A 14,794-nucleotide genomic window follows, 5' to 3' on the forward strand; every position below is an offset into this window, starting at 1 on the left:
TAGCAGGATATGTAAAAGACTTTAGTATGGACTGAATTGGGTTCCCCCAACATTCATGTTTGAAGCTCCGAATTTCAACGTGACTTTGAGCTGTGCTGCATATTCGCCACTAGGTGGCAGCAGAGGTCTATCAATCTCTAAGACCACTGCGCTTTTTGCATTTCAAGAAACTTGGTATAGGAACCTAGGGACAAAATATTAGCATCTCCTGATAGAAGGAATCATGACATCGACGCAAGTTTCATGAATGACAATAGCAGAGCATTTAGAATATTCCTAATCACTACTTTACTTGATAATGACCAAATATTTTTCTAGAATTGTTGGCCACAAAACTGTAGCAAATCTAAAGTTCCTAGATTTTTCCTAGTCATGTCTTCTTGTGAGAAAACTGATACTTGTTTTGGACACCAACCCCTTAGTCACAGGCCATCTTTAGCAATGCCAGCGGGCATCATGAGCGAGGGGTTTGCAAGCTGGGAAGGAAATGGCGTCTTAGGTTTCTGACGAAAACCGTGTGAGCTATATGTGATAAAGTGCTCAGAAGCAGAAACAAGGAGCAAAATTTAAACTGTGTTGAAGGGACTTACTTCAGAAATTGTATGTAGAAGTTGAGGCGCGCCTGGGTGGCTCAGTCAGTTAAGTGGCCGACTTCAGCTCAGGTCATGATCTCGTGGTTCATGGGTTGGAGCCGCACGACCGGCTCTGTGCTGACAGCTCCGAGCCTGGGGCCTGCATCAGATTCTGTGTCTCCCTCTTCCCCTGCCCTTCCCCTGCTTGAGCTTTGTCTCTCAAAGAGTGAATTAAAACGTTAAAAAAATTATTAAAGAAATTGTATGTAGGCATTGAGAAGAGGACTTAATTATATAGAAACATATACCACAGGAAGTAAAAGGTCACAGGGCTATGCTCTATTTTAGTAATATACTAGAATATCTTGGCTGTATCGAGGTCGCCTTTGAATTTAGTTAGAGAACATGTCTTTGGATTCCAATAATATTCTAAATGTAGGATCTTAGAAGTTCTAGGTACTAATGGCCTTTTGCCATCTTATTCGACTGCACGACTACCAGAGCCTCTGAGCACGGGGTGGGGGGGCCACAGTCGTGCACACCTGAAACTAATACAATATTGTATCTTGACTAACTGGAATTTAAATAAAAACGTAAAAACCCACCAGAGCCTAACTTTTGTTCTAAGCCTGGGATTTTGAAGCAATATTTAAGGCAAACGGGAAAGAAACAGATCCAAAAGTTCTTCAAAACTTCTTATCTGCTGGGAGATTGATTTTCCCTCTAACTTAAAAAACTATTCTGCTACTGTAAGGACGCATGTCCAATCCAGCCGTCCTGGAGCTGGTCTCGGCGCACTGCTGCGGTGGAAATCCCCCAGTCCCCAGTCCCCCGGTCCCCCTCCTGCCGCAGGTCCGATCCAGCCTTCCCCTGTACTTAAAGGGGAAGGCTCCGGCTTCTCCTGAAAGGGCGCCTCTTAAAGAGGGACAACTCCTGTGCACCCAATCGGGAGAGGTGGGCTGATAACTTTGACCTTTCTAGAGGCGGGCCTAGTCACGCCCCACGTGGGGCGTCCTGGGCCCACTCTGATTGGTCAGTGCTCTGGATCGTATGATTGGCTCCCACAACTGCCAGTATTGATGGGGGGCAGGGATTGGATCACTGTACACCTGTCATCATTTCCTGTAACGCCCCCTCCCAAAGGCATAAAAAGCCCTGCCCTGCCTTTGTTAGGGGCTCTCTCCACGTGGCCAGCGGGTAGGCCGGAGACTGTGAGCCGAAGCTTAAGCTTGTAATAAAGGCCCTTTGCTTTTGCAGACGTGACTCGGTCTCCCTAGCAGCCTCTGGTGCTTGTTTTGGGGTGATTTTACAAACTTGGGTACAACACTACAGCAGTTTTCAAACTAATTTATTTTTAGTATTAGATTCTTGTACAAATGAAATTTTGACACAAGATCTCAATATATAGAATCCTAACTGATAGAATGAAAAGTAGGATTATCAGTTGACAGCCTCTCAAAAAGAGGTCACAGGGATTTCCCTGGATAGTTACTGCAGGTGAAGCTCCACCCCCGCTGTGGCCAGACCGCTCCCTGGTTCATGACTGCCATGGACTCATCCTTGACTCACTGAACAAGCAATGATCAAGTGCTTACTGTTTGCCAGGTCCTGGAACAGGTCCTGGCTACACAAAAATGAGTAAGGCTCCATCCCCATCCTTGAAGATCTCACAGTCACCGCGGATGGCTCCTTTCCACACTCCAGGGAGCCTTATAATTGCCGAGGCTATTCATTTTAAAATGCCTATTTCTGGATCTCCCTCCAGAGATGCCAATTTAAAAGGTAAGAGGTGGATGGGGTGCCTGGGTGGGTCAGTTGGTTAAGTGTCTGACTTCAGTTCAGATCATGATCTCCCAGTTTGCGAGTTTGAGGGCCACATCTATGCTATGCTGACAGCTCAGAACCCACTTCAGATCCTCTGCCTCCCTCTCTCCCTGCCCTTCCCCTGCGCTCTCTTTCTCGAAAAAATAAACATTTTTTTTAAAAAAGGTAAGAGGTGGAGCCCAGAAATCTGCCTCCTAAATAAGCACCAATCTAGTGGGAGAGGCAGAAACACAAATCATGGAACCGCGCGCTGCGAGTCATGGTGGAGGCATGTCACACATAGCTTTGGAGTGGGGCGACATGGGCTGACGGCACAGGAGTGACGGCTGGGCTCGAGGACGGCACCGCTCTGAGGGGCTGGCTGTGTGGCGGTGAGACCCGTTCTGGGCCAGCAGAGTAATCCGGAAGAGAGGTGGTGGAGGGCCGGCCGAAGCGGTGGTAGCAGGTGGTAATCCAGTCCTCACCATGAGAATGGCTGACACTTGTTACTGTCCACCAGTCACTGTGCTAAAGGACGTTCCCTATATTCTAATTTAATGCTCCCAAGAACGTCAGGGGAACTACTGTTAGTATCCCCATTTCATAGATCACGACACGGACATTTGCAGAAGGGGAGCCAGAGCTGGCACCCATGTTTGTTATGCCTTCAACTATGACGACTAAATCACATTGGCTCTTAAAGTATATAGAAGAATGAATGGATTGAAACAGTGTGTAGGAGGTGAATTCTAAAGGACTTGATAAGATTGGTTGGATGCAGAGGGTAAGGGATTAACTCTAGCTTGGGGCACCCAGGTGAATACCAGGAACCTAGACAGTGAATTCTGGAAAGGAATTTTCTTAGGGTGGAAGAAGCTTGGGCCACAACGAGATTGAGGTCCGGACCCATGGAATATTTCCTGGGTAACCAGGTAGATGGGTGTGAAGCTTGGGGTAAAAATAGGATCCTTGGGAGTTGGTAGAAACCATGAAGTTCAGCGAGCTCACACAAGCAGAAGGTGTAGAGTGAGAAGAGCAGAAGAATGAAGAGCAGGGAGAAGAACCTGCAAAGCAGACCCAGAAGGAATATGATGCAACAATGAGACATCATTGGAGCAAAGCCAAGGTAGCAGAGTTTCAAGGAGAGAGTGCTCAGAAGTTCAAGTGCCCCAGAGAGGTCTGCGGGGAGTGGGGCTGAACAATGCCCACTGGATTGGAAAACACGATGGTGTCTGAGGACCCAGTGAGAAGAGTCTCAGGAGCCCATCCCAGCATGTGGAATAAATAAGCAGCAACAAAGGGGGAAGAGCATACGTGGACTCTTAAAGATCGAGATGAGAAGTGGGGAGAACAATTTCATGATACTTACAGGGCAGTGGAGTAGCCGGAGGTCAAGGTTCAAATGCTTCACACACACAGCTTTGGCATTTACCACCATAAACCTCTCGGATGGCGTGTGTACTCCATGGGCTCCCCTCGGTGCTTCTATAATGGCGCAAGTGACCCTGGTTTTCAAGCCAAAGAAAATGTGGAAGAGGCATTCAGCCTAAGATAAAAGTGAAGGGTGACTTTTGCTCCTAAACTTGCATTCCTTGGGACTCTTTCCTCAGTTCCCACAGCTGCCATGACCACAACCAACCCAGACGTGTGCTGCTGTGAGAGGCTCAGTCAATAACCGAATCTATAAACCCATTCCTGATAACTATTGGAGAAACAACCACATCCTGTGCTTGGCTTAAGGTTACTCTGTTCCCTGGCACCTTTCTAGTTCTACAGAAACCATAAAACTCAAACAACAACAAAGAAGCTGTTGGGTGGAACTGAATCAGCCCCAGGTGTCACCTGGCCGTGAGCACACCCATCACACCTGCCGGCATCTGTCTTGGCTGCTTCACAGAGCGCGTGGCACCTCCTGCTAAGTGTCCAGGAACTGCCCAGGGGTGCGGTGGGTCTGCTCGACACCCCCTAAGCTAGCCTTCGTCCCTGCTCGAATATTCCAATGGAACAAGAACATTGTTTCACCTAACATTTAATTAAAAATAACAAATCTTTGCCTGTTTAAGTGGAGGTGAATCGGGATAGCTCCTCTGTCTTCTGCAAACCCCAAGCAAGGAAAAATCACCCCATCTGGTTTGTTTGGGATGAGCAGGGGTGCAGGTGAGTGAAAGAGCTCAGGTCCTGGGCTTCTCTAAGGACCTACAGAGAGGTGCAGAGGCAAGGCAGAGATTTGAAGTGGGGGTTGTGGTTTGCTTTTAAGTCAAAAGTTGGCCGATTTATAATTATAATGTGGAGTGAAATGGCCTGTATGTGGAAGAAATGGAAGCTGCAGAAGGGATGACTGTAGAGCAGGTGCCTAGGGGCCAGGAGGCTTTAGGCCAAAATGTGAATTCAGATGACAGGAGGCCATGAAAAACAATGAGAATATTTATTATGCCATAGCTGTGAGCTGCAGGCTGGCCAAGAAGGTTCAGCACTGCCTTTTTCCTATAAACTTCCATCATGGTGCTGATTTCCTCCTCCTGCTGGTAGCAAGGGGTCACACCAGCTCTAGTTGTTAAGCAAGGGAAGTGATGGTTTCTGATGACTTGCTCTTTGGAGCAAGGAGCTTTCTCCCTGCAACTCGCAGCAGGCTCCCTCCTGCTCACGGGCCAGCATTGCATCCCAAGCTGGCTCCAAGCCAGTCCTCTGACCTTCAGACCTCAGCCCAGCCCTGAAGCAAGTGGCTTGGGGTCTGCCTTCCCTGAACACTCACTGATGTGAGAGAGGTGCCACCTAAACACAGTCCTTGTCCTCTTAGGGAGGCAGAGAGTCCCCCGTAGTAAGATGTTGGAGCTTGAGAGGTTCGGGATGAAATTCAAAACAGAAGCAAGATCCAGGCAGCAGGCTTGGTGGGAGGTGGGGGTGGGGGGTGGGTGGCTGAAGTAAAGTGAGGATGAAAGTATCTCAAGTTAGGAAGGTCCAGGAATCAGACTCCAGGACTTCTGGATGGATCCTCCACACAGATGGTGACATTGGCAAGAATTAAGTCCATGGACGGTGAGGGTGGGGCAGCGGGTGTGGAGAGAGAGACCCTGTGAGTCAAAGTGCCAACTCCTCAGTAAATGATAGGTATGAGGGATGAGAGGTAAGGAGGGTGGCCAGTCCTTCCTTTCCTCTCCCCGAAGCCCAACTGATTGTAAGCTCTTCAAGTGTTTCCAAGTCTTTTCCCCACTACACCAACCGAGCACCCATTTCTCCCCCCTGATGGTGCAGCAGCTTCTAGACAGGGCCTCTGGCCTTGCCTTCACCTCTCTGCTTCTGCCGCTTTCCACCTTAGCTGCCCGGTAGAATCATCAGGTGGCAGGGGCGTTAGGCCACATGATAGTCCAATGAAATAATGTGGGGTGGGTTCCGGGCACTGGTGCTTTTCAAAGCTCCTCAGGTTACTCCAACACGCAGCCTAGGTTGGGACCACTGCTCTACTTCTCATGCTGTGGCCCCTTACCATCTCAGAAGGCACTTGAGGGCGGGGGGGTGCCTGGGTGGCTCAGTTGGTTAAGCGTCCACTTCTGCTCAGGTCATGATCTCACAGTTCAGTTCAGGAGTTCAAGCCCCACATCTGGCTCTGTGCTGTCAGCTCTCTCCCCCTCCCCAGCTCTGCCTCTCTCTCTCTCAAAAATTAACATTAAAATTTGTTTTTAAAAAAAGGCAGTTAGAGCAGATCCCTCCCTTTCACTCAGTGGAATGAATCTGTTCAGCCCCTACGTTCCAGGCGCTGGGAATAGGAAGATGGAAAGCATGTGTTTGCCTCTCCCCCAGATGCCCACATGGGGACATGAGCACACACACTGCTGCGACAGAGACCCACGGGTGCTTTGGGGCAGGCAGGCTCCATGACATAGACTCCAGATACAGACTAAACAGACGAGGCTTGTGAAGGTACAATGTAGCATCTACATCTATCTGCATTTCATTAAGCCCCCCAGAGCAGGCCAAGTACACTTCCCAGATCTAGCTTATTATTTTTTTAACGATCTTGCCTCAGAGATCTCAAACTCAAAAATCTGTCAAAACTCCATTGTCTTCAAAATAAAATCTAAACTTCTTGGAATGAAATATAAGGCCCTTTGGGATATGATTTCTTGTCTACCTTTCTAGTTTCAACTCTAACCACATGCCCCTGGGACCCCACAATCCAGACTCATGGGCAATTTACAGCCCACTAAGGGCACTGCATCCCCTCGTGCTTCTGGATTTTTGCATACAGTGCTCTCTCCTAGGACAAGCCTGGAGGAGCACATTCTGGCTGGAAGAAGTAGTATGAGCGAGCGTCTGGTGGTGACAAGGAAGCTCCTTGCCCAATCCAGCTGGTGGACAGGTGGACCTGATACAGCTGGTGTCCGTCGACATCAGAGTCCCCTGACCCCCCCACCAGCCTCCCCTGCATGGTGGGGCTGAGGTGGACCTAGGGTTTCCATCCCAGGCGGAGTAGCCATTGCTGTTCCAGGAGCAGACTTGGGGTAACAGAGTGAGTGCAAGTGTGGGCCCTGACCCAACATGGAGGTAACAGGACAGGACTTCAAGCAGAGATGTGACTTTGTGCATTGTTCAACAATTCTTCATTTATTGTGTACCTACTATGTTCCTGACTCTGGAAATACCAAGAATAATGATAATCTAGTTCCTGATCTCAGATCTTTAGCCTGGTGGGAGAGGCAGAAAAGCACACACGATTATAATCCACTGCGCTGAGTCTCAGAGGGAGGTGCGCGCGGGATCGCAACGAGGGCGCTGCACAGGCGATGACACCTGGGCCAGGCGTGGCCGCCGGAGAACCTCGGGCCTGTGTAAGGTGGATCTGAAGGCGGGGCAGGGCCGGTGATGGCGAGGCTGTGCAGCAATCATCCAGGGTCGAAAGGGGGTCTTATCTCTCCTCCTTCTCTGGCACCCAACTCCACCACTAAATAGCATGCCTCTGTACCACGGTGCTATCTCGTTAGGGGCTTAGTTTCCCCACTCAGTGAGATGCAGACTCAGCAGCTGACCCCTCTCACACCTGGAGGCACTTACAGAAGCTCTCTCACCTGCAGTGTGTTCTAATTCACCCGCCAGCCCCATCCTCTAAGCCCCATGTTCAGTACAGATTTGGGGAAAATGCTGACTGTAAATGATGATGCTTTTTAAAACCAAAATAACAGCACCTAGCTTCCTAGTGCTGTGCATATAGGAAGCGTTCCACAGGGGCCTGATCATAATTTTGAGCCATTGTAGCACAGGTGTGAGGGGGAATCGTGAAAACCCCACTGTCCAGCCCTATATGGGTAGCTGAGGTCTATCAGCAGCTCAGCCTTCCACCAGACCCCAAAGGAAAGGCCACCCCCCCTCCCGCCACGCCCCTGCTCCAGCAGTTCCACACAGGCCTCATCAGCCAGGTGGCCCCTGCACCAAACAGATTGCATTGCTCTGTGGTTTCTCTACCTAACTGCCCCTAGAAAGGACAGAACTGGCTCTTCTTTTCAGGATGCCAAGGTCGCGGTCTGGGAATGGCCCGGGCGGCTTTCAGCTCCATCCCTTAGTGTGAACAGCGAGAGAGCTTTCACACTTCCTTAAGCCCCAGGTTGCTCATCTATGAAACAGGTATTGTGGCACCAACTCTGTAAGACTACTGTAAGGTTAGAGCCAGAGGTAGTAAAGGTCAGCATAAATAGGTGACGGAGCCAGGATCCCAACCTCAGTCTTCTATCTGGTTCTGTGTTCTCTTTCCACTTCACTGGCTCATTGCACAAGCACACTCTGGATGTCCACTTAATGCCAGGCGCTGTGCTAAGTCCTGGGATTCAGTAGTGAACCGGATGAGGTCCCTGCCCTCATGCCACACCTCATTCTGCACAGGTCACCTTCGTCACAAAACAAGTATCTGTTTCTTTGCACTGGAACTTTAGTGCAGGGTAAACACAAATCTAAAAAAAAAAAAAATTGGTTTTTCCCTGATGCAAAGGGAAAAGAACCACTCCTTTCCCTCTTAAAGAGCATTTACTCTAGAAAACTTGTAAATTCTTTGTGCTTTTGAGATGCGTGTAAAAGTTTTCAAAAGCTAAGTAGGCCTTTTGCCCGTGTTACAAGCCAGATATGTTTTCTGTCAAGTTCCTGGGAGCCATCTCTTTGAAATGTTAACTTAATTTTCAGGAGCACCTGGCTTCAAACCTACCTTGTATGGTAACAACATGAGAAGTTTATTGCTTCTTTGGATAAAGACAATTAGCAAACAAAAACAGCCACTCTAATTACCGGGTAAATTTAGGACGAACTCTGGGTGACAAATGGTGCTGTCAAGTCCTCTCATTTGAGAACATGGATGGAAGGTGTTGCACCTGCCTGGCTGTATATAAAGTGTCAGCTTTCTTGCTGTCTTTGCAATCTCTTTAGGGGACAGCCTGTGACGCACATTACAGTCTGGCTTAATGCTGACTCAGTAGTAAAACTGTTTTCTTTCTCTTCTATTCCTGTAGAGAGTTTCTGGGGGGCTGACAGGAGATTTTGTTTTTCTTTATACTTCCCAACAGTAAAAACCAGCCTGATTGGAAAGAGCTGTGGGAGAATGTGGCCAACCTGAACAATGAGAATTAGTCCCTCACCTCCATCCCTGCATTTGTAGCTAGTGCTATCCGTGCATCTCCTTGCTGCAGTTGCCCCATCCGCGGGGACAGCTGAGTCCCGCATCCCTAGTTTTAGCGACCACAACCCGAGTGGCCAAGTGACAAGCAAGCAGGCTGTGCAGGAGAGCGCCGGTTCCGGCCCCGCCCCCACGCGCCGCGAGGGAGGAGCCGGCGCGCGGAATCTGGCGCGCGGAGTCCGAGCTGGGAGCCCGTGCCCTGCGGCCGGAGGCCGGCGGAGATGAAGATCTGGAGCTCGGAGCACGTGTTCGGGTGAGGTCGGGCTGCGGGCCACCGAGGGGCCCCGACCGGCACCTGCTCCTGCCCCCGAACCGCTGGGGGCGGCCGAGGAAGGCTAGACCCCAGACCGGGCCTCGCAGCGCCCGCCCAGCCCCGCACTGGCTGTTCCCAGACCGCGGCCCTGGCATCCTAAAAAGAGGGCAGGCCCTGTCCCTTCTAGGAGGACGTTAGGTAGAGAACCGCCGAGTGGTGCATGGAAGGGCCGCCTGACTGACGCAGGCCCGTGGTGGGATTGCTAAAGCCAGGGGGCGGGGGGCGGCCTTTCCTCTGGGGGCTGGCAGAGGGCCGAGCCGCTGAAGATGGATCTCTGCTAGCCGTCGAGGGCCGGACGGTGGGGGGGCCGGGGAATGCCTTCCGCGGCAGGGCGCACGGGTGTGCTGGGAGGCCCGGGTGGACGTGGTGGGGAGGAGAGCCGCCAAAGTGACGGTGCGCACTCCCCAGCCCACCCGGGGGGAGGCCGGATCTCGCCTGCACCGGGTGCTCTTTGGGGCCGGGCGCGCGGCGTCCTGGGGAGAACAGAGGCCTGGAGAGCAGGCCTGGTCCTTTGCTGAGATTGTGCAGGCAGTTGAGCACAGACGCTAAGCAGTGAGCTCGGGAGGAAGCCAAATGTGGAGAAGGCTTGCGGGGGTCTTTCACCCTGAATGCACTTGAGGGCATGGAAAACTGCGAAATGTTTAATAGAAGTACCCTGGTGACCCAAATGGTATCTTCTTCTAAGTCGCTTGATCTGTGACACTATGAAATCATCCTTTAAAGATTCCTTGACCCCGCTTAAGAGAAGCATTTCGTTTTTGAAAAAGAAAATACTGCATGAAATGGAATGGTCATTCTTTGGCCTTTTTATATACATTACTATTATGTAAAATAAAAATTTATCAAGTGGTTTAAAACCTCTGAAGTTATTTTCAATGAGATCTTGAGACTTTATGGGATCTAGTTTTAGTGTTGATTTTTGTTCTGCCTGCAGCCTTTCCCAACTGGGTTTCCTTGAGAGACCCACGGATTCTTTTCTCAATTCTTCCAAGGATGGGACGTAACTGGCACCATCCAGATGCAGAGGGGAGAAGTCAAGTCACTGCAAACTGCCTGGGCAGTGGGGCTCCATTTTGTCATCAAACACCTGAGAATGACTGCCCTAGAAGTTCGTGAAATGTTGGTTGACAAGCAGAAGTGAATGGTCGGCTGTGGAAAGTGACTGTTGATAAACTTCACCCATTTGAAGTGTACAATTCAAGGATTCTTAGTGCATTTGCAGAGTTATACAACCATCACCGTGGTCCAATTTTAAAACATTTCCATCATCCTATAAAGACTGCTCATACCCATTCACGGTCACCTGCTACTCTCAGCCCCAACCCCAGGCCACTCCCCTCTGCTCTTTTTTCTATAGAGTTGCCTTTTCCAGACATTTCATATAAATGTCATCATACAGTGGTCATTTGTGTCTGGCTTCTTTTATATGTCTGGTACGTATTCTTTTGAGCTTCATTGGTTGGTAGCCTGTATTAGTCCTTCATTCCTTAGCTCATTCATTTTGGTGTCCTGGCACAGAGTAGGTGCTCAGTGAGGGTCTGAGGACTCTCCGGGAAACCAAGTGCCCTTGCAAAACAAGGGCAGCTGGCTGTCCGCCAAAAGAATTCAGTGAGCCTCCATGGTGCACACTAGGTGCTGATCCTCCGCCCCCCCCCTTTTCTTTTAATTAAGAGAAATTGAACATTACAGACAAATCGTGAATGCCTCCCAGTGCTGTTCCTTTTCTCTCTCCCCATAGGCAGACAAGATTATGAGTTTTTGTTTTAATTTTGTTTTTTTAATGTTTATTTTTGAGAGAGAGAAAGAGTGTGAGTTGGGGAGAGGCAGAGAGAGAGGGAGACACAGAATCTGAAGCAGGCAGCACAGAGCCTGATGCAGGGCTCAAACTCACAGACTGCAAGGTCAGGACCTGAGCCAGAGTCAGACACTTAACTGACTGAGCCACCCAGGCACTCCAACAAGATTATGAATTTGGTGGGTATCCTTCTGAAGGTCTATGTTGCAAAGGTCCATTTGACTGTGTTTATGCGTGTGTGTTTGTGTTCATGTGTTTATCCATAAGCAATATGTGATGTTGTTTGTTGTTTTAAAATAAATGGCATCACCTGGTGCAGATCTTTTGACCATTTCCCTTTCTTCACGACGGTGTGTTAATGAGGTGTGTGTGTCTCATAGCTGCATGATATTCATGATATTCCATTGTATGAATATGTCACAAATTATCCTGTCTCTTATTGAAAGGATATTACATTTCCCCCTTTATTCCATATCATCCACCCCTGTGCATATTTGTGATCCATTTAATATCAAGGGCCCACTTAGATTAGTGATTCTCAAACTCTTCAGCCGTAGGACCTCTTTACACTCCTAGAAAATATTGGGCACCACCCCAAACAGTTATTATCTGTGTTACATCTATGGATATTTACCATGTTAGTAATTAAAATTGATAAATTTAAACATACTTATCAATTCATCAACATTAATAATAGACCCACTTCACTAATATAAGTAATATTTTTATTAAATTAGAAACCTATATTTTCCAAAAGCACAAAAATTTGTAAGAAGGGTGGCACTGTTTGATTTATTTTTGCTAATTTCTGGCTTAATAGAAGATAGCTTGATATTCATGTCTGCTTCTGTATTCAGTGTTTTGCAGTCTGTTTTGCTTTAAATATGCATATAAAACCCAGCCTCACACAGTATATGAAGCAAACCCATTTGGGTAAGGCAGCAAGGTTTTAATCGTCTCTAAGGTAATTGGGCCTATTTGTGCTACACTGTGTTTGTTGCGATGTAAAATCTGAAACCATAACGACCAGTTATCGGACTGGGTCTTTCTCTTCTGTATGATTTTGTGACATCACGCACCAGTCACTTGGCATATATGGGTTCATAAGGTTTACAGTATGGGGCAGTCATCAGGCTCCTGGTGGACAAGTTTTCTAAAATTCCAATCTGCACTCAAGCTCAAATTTTATCTTTGGCAGCAAATACAATCAGTTCTTGAAGCGATAGGCTCACTTTATTAATTTTTGAGAAAATGTCTCCCAGATGCCTAAGTCTGAGTAACCAGAGGTCATCCATCTGTTGTTTTACCTGGAGTGATGGGCCCCCTGCCCAGCAGCCGCCCTGTGCTTCCCCAGGCCCCACGGACCTCCACGTGCAGCGGGACCGCGTACTGCATGCGTCCTGTTCTCTTGCTCAGAATATCATTAAAGGGTGGGACTTAGGGGTCTACTGTCATAAAATTAATAGTCTTATTATTTCACAATGGATATTCTTAAGAGACACCGGCATTGATTTCCCGAGTGCATGTACCAGTAGTGGGTGCTGACCCCAAACCAAGTGTGGTTTGCGGTTACGGTCTTAGTTCGTGGAGGGGAGGGGCAACAGCTTTACCCTCTGTTACTTTTGCAGCATCGGGGTAAATGTCAATATGGTGAAAAAGGCAAATCGTGTCTCAGCAGCATTGAGACAGTTTGGGCCTGGCAGACCTCCCCAAAGGGCCTGGGGCCCCTGGGGTGTGGACCACTCTGAGAACCGCTGCTCTGGGCCTAGAGTTGCTTTGGGTGGGTGCAGGGCGTGTTGCCTTGGTTATGGCAAGTTATACATATATATATATGTATATTTTAAGCTTGTTATTATGGAAATTTTAAAAGTATGCAAAAATGGAGAGCTGAGAATAGTGAGTGCCCACTGCCATCTCCCACATTGACCGTCACCCTCTTGCAGCCAGGCTTGGCTTCACGTGTCCCCCCCGCACTGCTCCCTGCACCCCGCTGCCAGGTTATTTTAGGCAAACCTCAGGCATCCCATAATCACATCCCACTCATCTCTCTGCCACCCTGGCTGTGCGTAGACCAGATGCCTCTGTTACTCCTTTCTCCTCCCCAGTGTGCCAGGTTGGGCCCAATGCTGCCACCTTCCAGGCACCGCACGAGTGCCACCCTGTGACACTGCTCTGAGGCAGCCTCTCTGCGGTAGGGGCCTCCCACCCTGGGGCTGGGTTCCCACTGAACTCCAGTCACCGTGAGTGACCCGAAGCCATAGCTGCAGCCACGCCCCCAAAGGATGAACTGCCGTCAATTCCTGTTCTGCCTAACCCAGACCTCTGCACCCTGGGCCTGACATTAGGGCACCTGCCTGCTCAGCGCCTATCAGGGCCTGGGCCAGTGTATCACTGGCAGCTCCATCTCCCCCCTTTCTCCTGTCCTTTCCAACACCCTATATTTGCCAGACTTAGCCGACTGTCAGGCTGTTGCCTTTACTCAGGAAGTGTGTGATACTGACTTGCTGCGCTTAACCCTTGTTATTTAAAAAAATGTTATTTCCTGCATCTTTTGATGTGCCTCTTAACGGGTGTGGTCATTCTCCTATAATCAGTGGGATTATTTATTAGGTCAGTGTCATAAGTGACTTGTATTTAAATCATCAGTGAGAAAAATGTAAGGTTTCTATATAAAGGAAAAATTATTGTGTAAGATATGCTTAACCAATATTTCTTTAACTCTTTGATAGTTTTAAGTAATTTTCAGAGGCAGCCTAAGGGCGCTTGGGTGGCCCAGACGGTTAAGCATCTGACTTTGGCTCAGGTCAGGATCTCACAGTTTGTGGGTTCAAGCCCCGCATCAGGCTCTTGCTGACAGCTCAGAGCCTGGAGCCTGCTTCAGATTTTGTATCTCCCTCTCTCTCTGCCCCTTCCCCCGCTCATGCTCTGTCTCTCTCAAAAATAAATAAACAACAACAAAAAAAAGAAAGCAGGGATTTTTATGGGAACAACTCTTAGGACTTTAGCCTGCAGCACTCACAGAGCATTTCACTGAGAAGAGCCCGTGTAACTAGGTCTCTTGCAGCTTTCACATGTGCCTAGATTCTCCTCCTTCCCTAGATCTTGGATGACCACGCCCCTGATCCTTCTTGCTCAGCTGTCTGGGTCCTAAAGAGCGATCAGTGCAGCCACATCTCTGCCTCTTCATCCCTTTATGTTACAGCTGGCAGATGCATTAACTCAGTGCTACGATCCCACCGTTTCAAAAAGCATTTCTTTATCTAAGAGAGGGGATTTTAGAGCAGTTCCTTCCAATTTAGAGGCAATGGAATGCAATGGAAAGAACATAGGGTAGGGGCTGGAAGACCCATTTCTAGTCTGGGCCCTGCTGCAAACTTTTGGAGCTGGGACAGACTTATGAGGATAAAGTAAATTAATGGTCAGTAGCTTTATTTCATTTTATTTAAAAAAATTTTTAATGTTTATTTTTGAGAGAGAGAGACAGAGTGTGAGCAGGGGAGGGTCAGAGAGAGAGGGAGACACAGAATTTGAAGCAGGCTCCAGGCTCTGAGCTGTCAGCACAGAATCCGATGTGGGACTCAAACTCACAAACTGCGAGATCATGACCTGAGCCGGAGTCGGCTGCTTAACCAACTGAGCCACCCAGGCGTCCCTATTGT

At 48.8% G+C, this 14,794-nt stretch overlaps 1 protein-coding gene across 8 annotated transcripts in view; it reads left to right on the forward strand.

The window, feature by feature from the left end:
* The first annotated feature begins 9,017 nt into the window (after nt 1-9,017).
* Nucleotides 9,018-14,794, forward strand: part of PRELID3A (PRELI domain containing 3A) — a 77,235-nt gene continuing 71,458 nt past the window's right edge. For 3 of the 8 annotated variants that reach the window (XM_029922861.1, XM_029922863.1, XM_029922864.1), the window contains exon 1: nt 9,154-9,280. In XM_029922861.1, coding sequence (XP_029778721.1) covers nt 9,249-9,280 — 32 coding nt within the window. In that variant the 5' untranslated portion in view covers nt 9,154-9,248. The other 5 variants (XM_029922862.1, XM_029922859.1, XM_029922860.1 and 2 more) reach the window with 3 other exon arrangements.

This window comes from Suricata suricatta, chromosome 14 (genome assembly GCF_006229205.1).
Source record: "Suricata suricatta isolate VVHF042 chromosome 14, meerkat_22Aug2017_6uvM2_HiC, whole genome shotgun sequence".
Taxonomy (NCBI): domain Eukaryota; kingdom Metazoa; phylum Chordata; class Mammalia; order Carnivora; family Herpestidae; genus Suricata; species Suricata suricatta.